The sequence below is a fragment of the Rhinoderma darwinii genome, chromosome 1, assembly GCF_050947455.1.
Source record: "Rhinoderma darwinii isolate aRhiDar2 chromosome 1, aRhiDar2.hap1, whole genome shotgun sequence".
NCBI classification, from domain to species: domain Eukaryota; kingdom Metazoa; phylum Chordata; class Amphibia; order Anura; family Rhinodermatidae; genus Rhinoderma; species Rhinoderma darwinii.
This window is the reverse complement of record NC_134687.1, coordinates 292,287,683-292,304,840: the sequence shown is the minus strand read 5'-3', so window position 1 is coordinate 292,304,840 and position 17,158 is coordinate 292,287,683. Positions and strand designations below refer to the sequence as shown.

At 42.7% G+C, this 17,158-nt stretch overlaps 1 protein-coding gene across 8 annotated transcripts in view; it reads right to left on the bottom strand.

Annotated features, from left to right (window-relative positions):
- The window catches only part of CHERP (calcium homeostasis endoplasmic reticulum protein), a 38,367-nt gene extending 21,270 nt beyond the window's left edge, over positions 1-17,097 (bottom strand). For 6 of the 8 annotated variants that reach the window (XM_075825331.1, XM_075825332.1, XM_075825334.1 and 3 more), the window contains exons 1-5: positions 16,896-17,009; positions 14,643-14,816; positions 12,614-12,798; positions 9,191-9,328; positions 4,369-4,520 (exon numbers count right to left, since the gene is read on the bottom strand). In XM_075825331.1, the coding sequence (XP_075681446.1) occupies positions 4,369-4,520; positions 9,191-9,328; positions 12,614-12,798; positions 14,643-14,816; positions 16,896-16,920 (674 nt within the window). In that variant the 5' untranslated portion in view covers positions 16,921-17,009. The other 2 variants (XM_075825336.1, XM_075825333.1) reach the window with 2 other exon arrangements.
- Between the last annotated feature and the right edge of the window lie 61 nt (positions 17,098-17,158).

The window sequence follows — 17,158 nt, the reverse complement described above, 5'->3', positions numbered from 1 at the left end:
GTGTTACGTTGTGAAGCAATCCTTTATCAGTGCAAAACTGGCCTGTGCATAAATGCTGTCCTTTCTTATCCCCCTTTTGGTACACATTCTGCACCTTTGCAGTTTGGGGAATTTTGCTGGGAAGTGTTGTCCTGGTATAATACGGGCACCGTCGCTTCCAGCAGATATGTTTGGGGCCTCCCCTTCCTGGTTCCCTAATTTTAGGGCCTTGATAAATCGCCTTTAGAAATAGAAGAAATGTTCCCCTCGGCATATTTTTTTTTCCGGACTTATTGGAGCCCTAACTAATTCTATTTTTTCATAGACGTAGTGGTATGGGGAGTGATTTTTTTTGCAGGATGAGCTGTAGTGATTATTGGTACCATTTTGGGGTACATGCTACTTTTTATCCTATTTTTCGGGAGGCCAGGTGACAAAAAAAACCGCAATTCTGGCACAGTTTTTAGTGTTTTTTTTATACAGCGTTCACCATGCGTTATAAATTACATGTTAACTTTATTCTGCGGGTCAATACGATTTTGGCGATACCAAATTTATAGCACTTTTTTGTGTTTTACAACTTTTTGCACAATAAAATTACTTTTGTAAAAAGAATGTATTTTTTCTGTCGCCAAGTTGTGAGAACCGGAACGTTTAAATTTTTTCGTCGACTGAGCTGTATGAGGGCTTGTTTACTGCGAGCTATAGTTTTTATAGGTACCATTTGTTGGATACATGCGACTCTTTGTAACATACAGCTGACACCCGGGGAATGATGGCACGGAATCAGCTTCTGAGCCCGTGTCATCCATTTGTTGCAAGTATACGTCAAATTTCGGGAAGCACTGTCTTTCAAGGACGAATACTTACGACAAATGTCGGGAAGGGATTAACCATAGCATGCACATGAGTGTAAGTTAGGTCTCTGACAGATGTGTCACGTGTCTTGGATTAACCAATTATGGACCGATTTTGTAACGTGGATTGGAATTAGGCTGGGAATTATTGGAATTAGGCTGTGAAAATAAAAATCAACATTTTTTTAAAATGTTGAATTTTTTTTTTCACAAGGTATAATGGAGAAAAAGCACCCCAACATTGGTAAAGTAATTTCTCCAGAGTACGGCAATACCCCATATGGGGTCATAAACTGCTTTTTGGACACACAACAGTGTTCAGAAGTACAGGAGCGCTATTTTGAATGATGATTTTGATGGATTGATTTTTGGTCGCCATGTCGCATTTACAAAAGCTCTGGTACAGAGTGCAGTGGAAGCCCCCAAGAAGTGACCCCATTTTGGAAAATCCACACCACTCAAGGCATTTATCACTTGCGTGGACATATGACAAAGGCGCATGGTGCGCTTTCAATTCTAAGCCCGGAGGCCTATTTTGGCAATTTTCACAGCATTGGCCAACAATTACATGGCTCTCAGGTTTAAATAGTGAAAAACCCAAGTAGTGACCCCTACTTTAGAAACGACACCGTTAAGGCATTTTAAGGGGTGTAGTGAAAATTTTGACCCCACAGGTGTTTTTTCATTAGAAATGAATGTGCAGCAGATGGTGCAAAGTGAAAATTTTCAATTTTCCACTGATATGCCATCTTAGCGCACAATATATTATGCCCAGTTTGTGCCATCGAAGACAAATACATCAAACCGTTAAGCGGGTTCTCCCAGGTATGATGATGCCATATATGTAGATGTAAACTGCTGTTTGGGCACACTGTAGGGTTCAGAAGGGAGGGAGCACCATTTGGCTTTTGGATTTTGCTTTAGTTGTTCTGTTTGGAGTTAGGGTATGTTCACACGCTGAGCCAAAAACTTCTGAAAATACGGAGCGGTTTTCAAGGGAAAACAGCACCTGATTTCCAGACGTTTTTTGAGCAACACGCATTTTTCGCTGCGTTTTCGGAACTGTTTTCAATAGAGTCTATAAGAAAACTGCTCCAAAAACGTCCCATAAGTGTCCTGCACTTCTTTTGACGAGGCTGTATTTTTACGCGTCGCCTTATGACAGCGACGCGTAAAATGACAGGTCGTCGGAACAGTACATCGGCAAACCCATTGAAAGTAATGGGCAGATGTTTGCCGAAGTATTGGAGCCGTTTTTTCAGCCGTAATTCGAGGAGTAAAACACCTCCATTACGTCTGAAAATAGGTCGTGTGAACCCAGCCTTAAACTGGTATTTCAGTTTATAATGTGGGGGCATATGCAAGCCGGGCAAAGTACATCAGGGTATAGTAAGGTGGCATAGAAATAATAATTCATAGATGTGTGGCCAGTGTCGCACTGATAAATGGTGCCCAATCTTATCCCCCTTTTGGAACACTCTGCACATTTTGTTTCGCCATATTCTGAGAGCCAGAACTTTTTTATTTTTCCTCCACCGGAGCAGTGTTGGGGCTTATTTTTTGCAGGACAATCTGTAGTTTTCATTGGTACCATTTTGGGTACATGCCAAAAAAAAAAAAAAAAAAGGAATAAAGAGTGATCAAAAAGTAGCAAGCAAGGTGGCCAAAAACAAGCAATTCTGACACCATGGGATTTAAATTACATATTAACTTTATCCTGCGGGTCAATACTATTAGGGCCAGTTCAAACGTTGCGTAAATACTGCGTATTTTCCGCAACGGAATTAGTTGAGGAAAATCCGCAGCAAATACAGTAGCAGCAAAGTGGATGAGATAAAACAAATCATCCACATGCTGCGTAAATACGGAGCGGAAAAAGAACTCAGAAATTAACCTGCGGTGGGGAATTTTCTTCCGCAGCATGTCAATTGTCTTTACGTAAATGCTGCTTATATCTTGTGGGATTCCCCCATTGAATTCAATGGGGATGTAAATCTTGCATCAAATAGCAGTTCCATTTTTTGCGGCGGGTTTGCAGCGATCCTGCCACAAAAAACGCAATGCAGATAACCAAAAAAATATTAAAAACTTACCTAGGAGTCTGTTTCATCCTCCTGGGAAGACACTTCATCCCATGTGACCGCCGCTGCAGCCAATCACAGGCTGTAGCAGTGGTCACATGGATGACGTCAGAGGGCCGGCCTCCTGGGATTGTTTTTGAATAATTTTTTTACGGTGTTCACTATGCGAGAAAAATAACTTGATTGTTTTATAGTTCAGGCTGTTAGATGCGTCGATACCAAATACGAATAGTTTTTTTTAATGGTTTAATTTTTTCCTATAAAAAAAGGCTTTGTTTTTTTTCAACTTGAAACTTTTATACTTTTGTATAACATTTTTATTAACTTTAACTTTTTTTTTTGTCCCACTAGGGGACAAAGTCATGAAGCCCTGATCTCTATTCAAACACATTGCACTACCTATGTAGTGCAGTGTATTAGAGCTGTCAGTGTCACTTGGACAGCAAGCCTATTAGGTCCTGCCTCGATTGGCTACAAACCTAGATGCCGCAGGCATTTTTAACCACGGAATCTAAGGCGTTAATGGCGGGGATTAGAGCTAGCTGATGGCGCAGACTCAACTTCTGAACCATCTTCTTGTTGTGACAGAGAGCTTTTTAGGCCCCTTCTGGGGGGGGGAGGGGGGGGGGGCTGAATTTTTCTAAGGCCCCATGCACACGAACGTGTTTTTGCGTCCGCAATTCCCCCGAAAATCCACGGGAGAATTGCCTATCCGTGTTTTCACGGGTCCCCGCATGTCCGCAAATCCGTGCCGCACAAACTTAGGACATGTCTTAAGTTTGTGCCTCCGTGTGTCAACCGCAGTTTGCGGAAGTGTTGCTAGGCGACGACCGGGATGAGTTCTGTCGTCATACTGTTTTACCTAGGCTTTTTTATTATCCGCATTTTGCGGATTACATACGGATGAACTGCGGATAACATACGGATGAACTGCGGACATTTCACGGAACACGGTCCTGGAATTTGCGGACCAGAAAAACACTACGGTCGTGTGCATGAGGCCTAAATCTAATTTTATATAACCTCAAGTTATGTTATGACATACAGAACACAAATATGCAATACCAAATGGTCTGCATAGAGCCCTGTTCAGTTCTCTGAAGCTGCAACACCTAGAAATCCACTGAGACTCTGCAGTTTGAGAACAGAAGTTTTAGGTCCCTGATCTGTCACTTGCTGCACTGTGATGAGACTCCACCCCTTTTGCACAGCATCATGGGAAATGTAGGCTGCATTAGAGGGACCATATAAGAGAAAAAGAAGGAACCAAGATGGCAGACAACCCATTAATGGCACATCAACTAAAAACAGGTATACACAAGAGCCTCTACATTATTCTTTAAAAATAAATAGCCTATGCTGCACTATATAGGCAAAGAAAAAAAAAACGTGCTGGAGGGCTTCTTTAACGACAACTACTTTGTTTGCCTTTATAATATAGCATTACTTACCAGTGATGTAACACATCATTTGTCAAATAAATGAGATGTAAGCGCAATTCAAAGTGTGCCCCTTCAGCTGTGATACGATTGCGAAGGTGATCAGCCATGAGCTCACAGTGCTGGGGGGATTTTGCATTGCTGAACATCCAATTTTTGCCAGCCTAAAGAAAAAAAAAAAAAAGAAAGAGGAATGGTCTATTTATCAATTTTAGTTATTTTCTAGCATTTTAATCTTTTCATCATACATTTTCCATTTGTTTATGTTGGTCACTGCTTATCAATTTCCCGGTTCACATCAGCGTTAGTTTCCGCTGAGGGGTTCCGTCTGAGGTTTCCGTCGGGTAAACCCCTCAGCGGAAAGTCAAACGGAAACCTCCGCTTCCATTTCCCTCACCATTGATCTCAATGGTGACGGAAACCTAGCTAATGGTTTCCGCCTGTCACCGTTGTGACAGGGTTCCGTAGTTTTGGACGGAATCAATAGCGCAGTTTACTGCGCTATTGATTCCGTCCAAAACGACGGAACCCTGTCACAACGGTGACCAACGGAATCCATTAACAACGTTTCCATCACCATTGAGATCAATGGTGAGGGAAATGGAAGCGGAGGTTTCCGTTTGACTTTCCGTGAGGGGTTAACCCTCCGACTGAACCGCTCAACGGAAGGGCAACACTGATGTGAACAGACCCGTAGGCTGTATTCACACATCGGTTTTGTAGTGTTTATTTTTTTAAATTCTAAACAGGTTAACCACTTTAAAGGGAGCGGGTCATCAAAAAAATGATCTATTGCTTAGATCAAGTTTTTATGTTAAACATACTTTGATTCCATAGAAAAACAGCGCAAAAAAATGGCAGCGAAAAACACGAGGTGCTAAAAAAAGAACCGACTGAAAATCAGGAGCCGTTTTCCCTTGAAAACAGCTCCGTATATTCAGACGTTTTTTGCTAAGCATGTGAACATACCCTAACTGTAAAGAAACCTTTTCTATATGGATGTCTGAAACGTCTTTCTTCCACGTGCAATAAATGTCCCCTGGTCTTTAGTAGAGTCCTTGGAAAGAACAGATTATGTCCTAGTTCCTTGTATCTACCACACATATATTTATACAGGTTAGTAAGATCAGCATGAAAAAAAAAAAAGACGCCTTAGGGGCCGTTCACATGTATCCATTGTCCCTTTCAGTTTCCCTTCCGGCGTGTTGCAGAGGGAAACTGATGCTAGAACGGATCCCAGAGCTTTCTATGGGATCTGTTCTGGCACATAAGTTGTGGCGCTGGACCTGTGCAGGAGCCTGATCCAAAAACATTAACTGCAGCGTTTTGGGGTCTGGCTCCCAGGGATGTTCGGCGCCGTATCCCATCTTAATTCTTTGTAGCAGGATGAATGCCGGGTGCTGCCACATCCACCTTCTGGCAGAACCAGGCATGGGAATCCCCGGCTCGAGCATGGCCAGGGAGCAGGAGCGGAATTTAGTGCTATCCATGCCCCCCCCTGTAGATAGCTCCCTCCAGCAGTGAAATCCCCGGCCAGAGCATTGCCGACGCTGTGGCCGGGGATTCCCTCCAGGAGGAGCCCTGATGCCACAGCCCATATATGGATAGTGACGTCAGGGGCTTCTCCTGGAGTGGAATCTCCGGCCACAGCGTCGGCAACATTGTGGCCGGGGAACCCGCTACAGAGGTTGCCCCTGATGTCACTATCCACATATGATCAGTGACGTCAGGACCTACTTCTGGAGCGGAATCCTCTGCCGGCAGAGCGTCGGCAACACTCTGGCCGGAGATTTCGCTTCTAGAGGTAACCGCTGACGTTACTGTTAATATATGGACAGTGGCATTAGGGGCTCATCCTGGAGGGAATCCCCAGCAACAGCTTCGGCAATGCTCTGGCAGGGGATTCCGCTGCTAGAGGGATCTCCAGTGGCACTATCCACAGTGGGGCACTGCGCGGCGCTATCCACAGTGGGGCACTGCGCGGCTCTATCCACACATGAAATTAACTTGTTTTTAAAAATTTGTCAAAAACGCAAACACGGAATGGATACAAAACTGAACGTTTTTAACAGCTGACACCCGAACCCTGTTGTATGAATAGAAACAACAGCAATGCCAGTGTGGGGTGGGTAGGAGATGCGGGGTGGGATTGGGTTGCTGTAAAAGCACCAAAAACTAGCTTCTCCCTGAAGTAGAGCTGGGCGATCAAATTAATCCGATTAATTCGCCCTCAAGGCTTCTGACAATTCTGTTTAACAGAATCGTTGAATCGATTCTTTAGTGGCACCGCCCTGCAGGAGGAAGCTCCACTCCGCCTTGTCACTGCCTGGTCTGCCCCGCCAAGCTGCGCCCGTTCCGTCCCTGCTTCCCCATGGAACTGCTGTTCGGTACTGAACAAAATGATACAGTACGGAACAGCAGTCCCGCAGGGACTCCTAGTATATAGCTACACTGCCCTAGCACCCCGCTCTGCAGATAGCACCCCCCCTCCTTGTGTACCACAGCAGCACCCCCTATCCTTCTTGTAGGCAGCACCACTGTAGCTCCCGCTAGGAGCTGAATCCCCGGTCAAAGTGTTGGCAAACTCTGGCCGGGGATTCAGCTCCTAGTGACAGCTACAGTGGCGCTATCTACAAGAAGGATGGATGGGGGCACTGTCACTATATGTGGGCACTGGTGTTTTCAGGGGATTGGGACAAAAAAAAAAAAACCCTGACAAAGGAAGTCCATTTGGAGACACTGATGCAAAATAGACATGAAAAACCGACAATCAGTTTTTATTTGCCATCTTTTTTTCAGTCGTGTGACTGCAGTCTAGATGACTAGGATGCCAGGAGTCCTATTCAGATGTACCGTGGTCGGGCCAAGAAAATCCGGCTGACACACGGACCATTTTTCACAGTCCAATCACGCTCGTGTGAATCTGGCCTTAATGTCATTTATTTAAAACCACATGGTGGAGCCGGTACTGACAGGGTCCTGCTCAGACTTCAGACACTATAATGTAATCTCGCCCCAAAGTGCCCGCTCCGCGCTATCTACTGCTGCAATTTACACTGCTCTCGCCTACAATGTCTAAGAACAATGTTAGTGCACGCAGTGCATCATTGATTAGATTCTGTTAACCTGTTCCCTGCCAGGGAATACAGAAGTTATAATCAATTAGTCATACATTTTTCCAAAATTATTTCTGATAAAAAAAAGTATTTGCAGAGGTTAAAAGTTGTGAAGTTACGTACAATTATTATAACAATATATGTTAAAAAGTTATTTATATAAAGAAAATAATTTATTAATCTATTGGTATTACTGTTAAATAAACGGAAAAAATATCGGAGGAAAAAAAATAAAAAATCTATATTTTATTTTTTGCCAAAACCACCTAGTCCTACCCTGAAGATAGGTGTAGTGTTTGGCGTTTTTACAGGCTCACAAGGCTGCTTCGAAGATCTGATGCGAGGCGAGGTCAGTGGACAGCAGCTGCCTTCTCGGCTCTCCCTCTGGCCGGCGGCCTTGGTGCTGCACTGAATATGACAAACGTGACATTACAATGTGTGTCAGACTTCAGTGTAGCGCCGAGGCCAGAGCATGGAGAGCATGGACATGGTACACAACATGTACCTAATCTACTACCATGTATCCAACCTATCACAAGCTATGCACCACTGATAAAATTGGCACATTCAAACCCTAAACTACCTTTTTGGTGGACCACTGTGGTAAAAACCGATGACAACTAACGACAAAAAATGATGGCTTTGTAGGAAAAATTTTGAAAAAGCCTGATGGCAACTGATACATTTTTGAAGCCGTTTTTGCATCAGTTGTAATCACTCAAGAGACAAAAAACTGGTGGTGATGCAATGGATATATGTGAACGCACCTATAGGTGAACAAGCCCAAAACTGAATTCCATATTCAAGATGTGAATTCCATATCATTGTACCATATAATTTACTGGGAAACTGGAAAAAAAAAAGAAACCCAAACAAAACCAGTGGAATTGGAAAATAACTGCGATTCCTCCATTGTCTGTTGATGTTCCGGCGTTAACTGTGCAGTAAAAACAACATGTTAACTGTATTCTGTGGGTGAATACAATTACAGCGATACCAAATTGAAAGTTTTTTTTTTTTTATGATGTACTGCTTTTACAAATAAAATACTATTTGTTTTTGCTACGGTGGTTTAAGTATCTTTACCTTTACTTTTTAATAGTTCAGACTTTTACGGATGCGGCAATACCATTAATGTATTTTTTTATTCTTTACATTTCTTTAGTGGGTGGGAAAAGTTTTTTTTTTTTTTTTTAATGTTTATTTTTTGTATATTATTAAAAATGTTATTTAATAGTTTTGTGGGTTTTTTTAAACTTATTTTTAGTCTCCTTAGGACTGTATTGCAGTGCATTATGTTATTTAACGGCTCTGGCTTAATAAGGGCAGAAAGATGGCAGACCTGTCGGCCTTCATTAAGCCCCTGGCTGCCATGACAACCATCCGCACCTTTCTAACAGCTTAGATGCCGCAGTCGCCATCTTCGATCCTGGCCACTGCAGTGAGGTGTTGGCTGTAACATACAACCAACACCCACGGAGTATGGAGTGGGCTCAGCCTGTAAGCCCACTTCCTCTTGGCAGCTGTGACGTAAACATGTCGCCAAGGGGTTAAAAGAGGTGGTTGTAAATGAAAGCTTGTATTGGATTGGTATTGTTTTTCTTATCAAGTATTATACGCATGTTAATGAATAGGACTCCAATAGTCTTAAGGAAAACTGAAAAATACAGCTACCTAACAATTCTTATAGTACAGAAGAATGACATAGACTGACTTACCGATATGGCATCCTTAGTACAAGTGTCAACGATAGGCTGGAGTAAGTTGTCAAACTCATTCATATCCAACTGTGTTTCTTCCCGCAGCTTCTGCATCTGCTGTTCAATTGCATGTTCCACTGCGGCTGTAATTTGCTCCTAACATAAGAACATACACATGACTTCGTTTGTTTTTTTTTAACAATATCTTCATTATTTCTCCAATTGAAGGCGGCAATACTTTAAGGCAACCGGTCATTTTTTTCAAACCAAACAAAGTACATATGGAAGTTAAGAACATGTAAAGAAACAGAGTGGTTACCTTTTTTTTTTTTAACCTTCATCTTTAACGGTTTTTATTGAAAGAAGTTTCTCAAGTTACAGAAAAGCAAAAACGGGGATATGGGAAATAATTGCTCCTTTTTCTAAAATGTCTCAGCATCTTGGAAATGATATATAGATTAGCTCATTTTAAGGCTAGCTATATATATATATATATATATATATATATATATATATATATATGTACTATTTTTCTGTTTAAGATAAACGTGGAACATTAGTGCTCTTTAATTAAAGAATCCCTTTACCATTTTGTAGGCGCCGAGCTGTAGCGCTTTTCTATAATATAGGTATATTTAAATTATTATTCTGATGGTATTTATTGGTACTTTATCTTTTTTAGGTATTTCAATGGTTTACTATGTACAATGACCTATTGGACACGTTTCGAATTCCCTGCCTCATTTTTGTAGAGCTTTACCATTTAATATAGGATTGTCTGATGATGTATTCATAGTTATCTATTTTACCTGCTGAGCATTATTCGGACTCCTGCCTTAAAGAGGCTCTGTCACCAGATTTTGCAACCCCTATCTGCTATTGCAGCAGATCGGCGCTGCAATGTAGATTACAGTAACGTTTTTATTTAAAAAAAACGAGCATTTTTGGCCAAGTTATGACCATTTTTGTAGTTATGCAAATGAGGCTTGCAAAAGTCCAAGTGGGTGTGTATTATGTGCGTACATCGGGGCGTTTTTAATACTTTCACTAGCTGGGCGCTCTGATGAGAAGTAACATCCTCTTCTCTTCAGAACGCCCAGCTTGTGACAGTGCAGATCTGTGACGTCACTCACAGGTCCTGCATCGTGACGGCCACATCGGCAGCAGAGGCTACAGTTGATTCTGCAGCAGCATCAGCGTTTGCAGGTAAGATCGACTTACCTGCAAACGCTGATGCTGCTGCAGAATCAACTGTAGCCTCTGGTGCCGATGTGGCCGTCACGATGCAGGACCTGTGAGTGACGTCACAGATCTGCACTGTCACAAGCTGGGCGTTCTGAAGAGAAGAGGATGTTACTTCTCATCAGAGCGCCCAGCTAGTGAAAGTATTAAAAACGCCCCGATGTACGCACATAATACACACCCACTTGGACTTTTACTTTTAAACACACCCACTTGGACTTTTGCAAGCCTCATTTGCATAACTACAAAAATGGTCATAACTTGGCCAAAAATGCTCGTTTTTTTTAAATAAAAACGTTACTGTAATCTACATTGCAGCGCCGATCTGCTGCAATAGCAGATAGGGGTTGCAAAATCTGGTGACAGAGCCTCTTTAAGTATTTTGTGTCAGATTTATTCATACACTTATAGAATAGCTTACTGGGGGTGCATTTATGTGTTAAGAGCTCAAATTCCAGCTTGAGTTTGGATTGATTAAAATGAACATAAAATCTTAAAATAAATTTTCAAATACTTTTCTTTACTGATGTTATAGTATTTTGTGTTTTAGGGTTTCTCTTTGCTCTCCATTCATTTCTTAAACTAAACTGAACAGTTCCGCTGACTCCCCCCATTAACAAGAACTTGGTGTTGTGGAGATTGGTGGCCGTCAGGCAACTTACTTATCGCTTGAGGAAACCAAATATCAAACAGGTAACATTCCAATCTATCACATCCTTTAGGTCTTTCCTGTACTCCCCATAGACATTAACCCTTTCATGATCTGGGGTGTTTTGGGCCTCCATAACCAGAGCAAGAATTTCACCTTTTGAAATGCTGCATTCTAAAAAGGTGAGAACTTTGTTTCTTTTATTAAATAGGACATATTTATAAATCAAAAGAAATTAAATATTTGCATGAAATTTATTAGTTTAAAAAAAACATGGTCAGAAACAGGAAAAAAAAATAATAATACAGCTTTTCCTCACTTTTGCATGTTGTAAGGTAGTTTGTTTAGTGAGAAATATTTTCCCCTACAATCCCCTAAATCTCCTGCTATGTCAAATATGGGTACATTGTATAACGTAGGTCATCGCTATAGTGCGGAGAACAGGAACCCTATTTTAGCTATAAATGTATCTCGCTCTCCCTTAGCATCTGTACATGGATGATAATCATCCAAGTACAGACATTTTTTAGTAAAGGAGTAGAAGCAGAAGGGGCCAGTTTAGAAAAGACCACAATAGGTGCGCAGGGGTAATTATTTTATGTTTGATGTAACGTACATTCTGCCTGACTGGGACAGAATACCCGACGCACGTGCAAAATGCGTTTGTGTCACTCAGAATGTGGGTTTGGAGAAGGATGCACTTTTTTGGGGAGGACGTTTTTTACTTTTTATTATTTTTTTCTAATAAATGTCTTTTTTTTTTTTTACACTTTACTGTATTAATTTTTCTTTTTTTTACTATGGAGGCACAGGTTAGCAGGGAGCACATTATCTATGTGTTCCCGACTGTCCCTATATGCAGCCCATTAGATCACTGATCTGTATACAGAGAAGTTGCAGATCGGGTCTTCTCTGATCACTCCAAGTCACCTCAGTCACAAGAAATCACTGTCATTAATGATATCAGTGTGTTCCCTAGCAACCGCCCGTACGCAAAAGCAGCGGTTTTTGCATTCGGGAACGCAGAACTCAATAGGAACGCTGTGTTTAGGTTTTTTGTGACAGGGAAATTATGATTTCAGTTCCCCGTCACAGTATGTGACCAGAGGCAGCTATTAGCAGCCCGACCCAAAAGTTACCGACACTGTGGAAAACCTGATCGGTGAGAGAACACCCACCATAAATTTACATTGGCGCTGCACAAAGCCCAACAAGCGCCAACGTGAATTTACAGTCAGCGATTACAAAATGTTGGCAAATCCCAAGAAACGTCTATAACCATGTCTTGAACTAAACCGCTAGGTCACTTGACTTACAGGGGAGATTAGCTAAACCGCTGACTGCTTCCAAGCGCTAACCCCATCATTTTGACAGCAGCGGCCATGCATATTATTCACGTATATGAATGTGAAGAGTAACTTTACATATTGCTAAACAAAAACAAAGACTGTATAGCAAAGTATTTTCAAGATACTCAACTTTGTGGTGAAGATTTAAACAAGAAAACGTTGTTAAAGGAGAAATTGCACTTTAGAGAATAACAATGATACCTGTCTCATAGTGAGGAGTTGCTGTTCTTGTTGTTGTAGGTTCCACTGGCTTTGCTGAATAACATCCTCTATAGCAGGCGCACCTTGTGGTGGTTGTACTAAAGTAGGGGGCAGAGGCAAAGCTGGTGGGGGAATTGTGGAAATCGGTGGCTTGGGTTCCATGTCCTGAGCTTGCTTACAGATCACTGTATCAAGAGAGAAACAATTTAAAAGGGTTTTCCAGCCCACCCACCACATATAAAGAAAAATAGGTTGTTAGAACAAGACATTGGTGAAGTTCACGAGCTTGGGCTATTTCTAAAGTGAAAGAACGGCAAGCACTCTAGAGAACAAACAACACTCTAAAGGGTCTGCATGGAGGAGTGATCCAAGATCCTTCAACAAGCATTCTCCAACCACTACAGAGAGGTATTAGCAATTGGGGTGCCAAATTTATGGAACTATATGTGTTACATTTATTTTTCTTTAAAAACAGTGAAAAAACAAACAAACATCTATACAGCTTACTACTTTGTTTACACCCTAAATATTATTCATTTCATGTGTGGTTTATTCAATATATTCAATTTGGTCTAATTTCCATGACCGGTTCGAATTGTCAGGGCTTGTCCATATGTAACGGAATTGCTGCATATTTTCCATCCGGAATTGCGGACGGAAAATATTCCATCCAGAAATTCACCTGCGGTGCGTCATTTTATTTCTGCAGCATGTCAATTGCTGCTGCGGAAAGTGGACTGATTTCCTGCATTTTTTCCCCCATACAAATCAATGAGGAACAATTCCATGGCAAACTACAATGTACTGCATAATTTGCTGCGGAAACGCTGCAGAATGTCTTAGAGGGTGGAATGACATCACAGGAAGAAATATCTCCTCCACATCAGCACTATTTTCCGCAGTAAAAAAACCCGCATGAAATGGTGCAAATTTTCTGCAGCGGATTATCTGCTAGTTGATGCAGAAATGCTGCAAATTTTCTGCGGCAAATCTGTTACGTGTGGACACGCCCTTACAGCACATACCTACCACGGTAGGCTGCAACATATCACACTGAATAGGCATACAGTGGTACAAGTCTATAAAGCCCCCTCCCTTGGCAAAATATAAGTATTCTGACCCCAGGGTAGCTCCTGAATTCACAGTCCATATATGGGCAGTGACGTCAGCAGCTTCCCCAGGGCCAGAGTCCCCCAGGCAGTGCATGGATTCGGAGAAGGGACACTGTATACGGATGAGAGAAGCCCACTGGTATTGATGGTACAGAGCCCCATACGCTGTCCCTGCCACCAAGACAAAGACCAAACTGGAAGAAGAGCAGGAAGCGACCATTGGGAAGTAGAGTACGAGAGGGCAGAGAAAATGACTGTAAAGCTATATACTGTATCAATACCCCTTGTCCTATCGTCATGTTGTATGTGGTAGTGGTGAGAAAGGTGGAGAGGGCGATCAGTAGTGGGCTGATCTACCAGGGTTCCAGCAGCAGACAATTTGTACCCCGGAAGCTTCTGACGTCACGGTCCATATATGGGCAGTGACGTCAGGAGCTTCCCCAGGGCCTGAGTCCCCCGCAGGCAGAGCCTCAGGATCCAGATAGGTAAAGCACTGAATCACAATGCGGGGACTCTGGCTGCTTTGAAGCCACTGACATAACTTTCCATATATTGGCAGTGACGTCACTGGAGCTTCCTGACTCATACGTTAGTCGTATGCCTGTGACGTATGCTATACAATGGTATGCATCACCCATAGGTTCCTATGCAAAGAAAAAAAATTATCTAGCGCGGTATACGTTCCTTTGCGAGACTCCGAGGTCTGGAGTAGCGTAGTCTTACTACGCTATTCCATTTGTTAAAAAAAAAGTTATACCAGCCCAAAAGGAGGCAGAAAGGACACTTTGTTTATCGTGTACGTCGGGACCTTTCCCAACGTACATGATAAACGTAGTGAAAAACGCAATCTGAAGGGAGCCTTAGATTTAATATACAAAAACAATGTACATATTTTTTTTGTCTTTTTTTAGACATACACTGTTGTTGTTCCATAGCAAGTTTACATTTGTAGTAGCTGTAGAACTCTCCCCCAAACAGGAATGAAAATTTTGGGTTGTCCTTCTGCTTATCCATAGTCATGCTCTCAAATTCAGGCCCATTCCGAGCCACAAACTGTGCCAGCTTGTCAATGACATTACGTAGTTCTTGATCTGCCGAAAAGGGGAAAAAAAATACATATGTTTACACATTCTACTCACTCGCGTATATAAATCATCAGACAAGTACAATAGCATCTGTTTGCAAAGTAGTGGCCAAAACATATTTGGGCCAAGCTTAGCAACTTGTGAACTAGTAAATTAGCGAGTGTGAAACAATGTATTAAAGAGACCCTGAGACCGCCCATCAAAACCCCAGAAATAAGCGAACCTTACATTGGGGATTTCAGATAGACGTTTTCTCAATTACTTATTCTGAAGGTTGTCGCGGTGGACGACAAACCCATTAATTAAAACTACAAATCGCTGATCGATCTCGGCCTTATAATCTGTGGCCTGGTCTGCTCAGTTCTTGTTGTTCTATGACATGCTGCCCGCAGATAGGATGCATTTTCAATGTGACAGGTTCTAAGATGGCCACTTATTCAGACGAGCGTATTATACATCAGTGTGCTGTCCGTTATAAAAAAAACGGACAGCACACGAACCCATGCAATTCAATGGGGTGGTTCACACGGCCGTTGTTTTAACGGACCATGTGAAAAATTTGACTAAAGTAGGACATGTCCTTTTTCACGGATACCTCAATAGACTCAAGACTATGAGGGAACCGTGAAAACGGGTCACACATGAATGTGACTCGGACGTCCGAATCCACACTCGTTCGTCTGAATAAACCCTTAGATTGTATAATCTGTTCTAAGCATTTAGCCGACAGCAATCTACGGGTATGTTCACACGACAGCGTCCGTAACGGCTGAAATTACGGGGATGTTTTCAGGAGGAAACATCCCCGTAATTTCAGCCGTAACGGCATGTGCAGGCGCTTGAACGCCGCGTCCATTACGGACGTAATTGGCGCTGCTTTTCATTGGAGTCAATGAATAACGGCTCCAATTACGCCCCAAGAAGTGACAGGTCACTTCTTTGACGCAGGCGTCTATTTACGCGCCGTCATTTGACAGCGGCGCGTAAATAAACGCCTCGTGTGAACAGACAAACGTCAGCCCATTGCTTTCAATGGGCAGATGTTTGTCAACGCTATTGAGGCGCATTTTTCGGACGTAATTCGGGGCAAAAACGCCCGAATTACGTCCGTAATTAGTGTGTGTGAACATACCCTAAACTGCATGGCAAGCTTTGGCACCCCAGCGTTATAGGACTAAAGAACTTGACAATTTTGTTGGGATCGCAAATGCAATTTTGTGTGTATGAGGGCCACCTGATTGGCCCCCGATGGCGGTAGAAGAGGGATCAGACAGGTTGAATATCAACACGATCGATCCTTTGTTCCTGTGGGAGAGGGGTCTGGCAGAGGCTTATTCACCTCTTCCCATTAAAAGAAACATGCACGCTTGGCTGGAGTCTCCCATGTATATGACCAGTAAGGATATAGGCTTTCCCGTTCTATACATATTAGGCTTCGTTCACATCTGCGCTAGGGCTCCGTTCCAACGTTCCGTCGGAACGGAGCCCTGACAACCACAAACGGAAACCATAGGTTGCCGTTTCAATCACCATTGATTTCAAAGGTGACGGATCCGGTGCGTTTGTCTCCGTTGTGCAAGGGTTCCGTCATTTTGACGGAATCAATACCGTAGTCGACTACGCTATTCATTCCATTAACACGACGGAATACTTGCACAACGGAGACAAACGGAAACCATTGGCACCGGATCCCTCACCATTGAAATCAATGGTGATGGAAACGGAAACCTATGATTTCCGTTTTGTCTGTCAAACGCAGATGTGAACTTAGCCTTAAAGCTCTCTGTACAGCATTTGGTCAGGAATGGTTTTACCCTTTCATTTTAGGAATGGGTGGGGGTCTCAGCGATTTGACTAAATTTTATCAGTATGTTTTTACATGTCTAAGTGATAAATCGCTACTTAATATTGTAAGAAAATCCCTAGGAAAGCTGTGGGACATTCGGCCTGACAGGGTAAAGGAGATGCTAAGGGGTTAACTCCTGCGTTAGACACTATACTGTGAAAGACCAGCGTGTATTCTCTATTCCGCCTCATACACGGTAATAAAACACCTCACATCTCAGATAGAAATCTGCCTCTCACCTTCAGGGGGAAGCGGGACCTCCATGGTGAGGACTGCGGCCTGTACCGCGCCCGACCACTCACTACAGGACACCGCCACTCGTTCAGTACAGCCGGAAGCGTCGCAAAACTAGTCCTCACCTTACGACCTATCTCCATGGCAGCAGCAGCAGCTCAGGAATGGAACGCGCTCAGTGACGAGCACAGAGCGCCGGAAACCCAGCTCAAGCCGCTTCAATTATGAACGTGAGCTCCACTGGAAACGACAAAAATATTTACAGGAT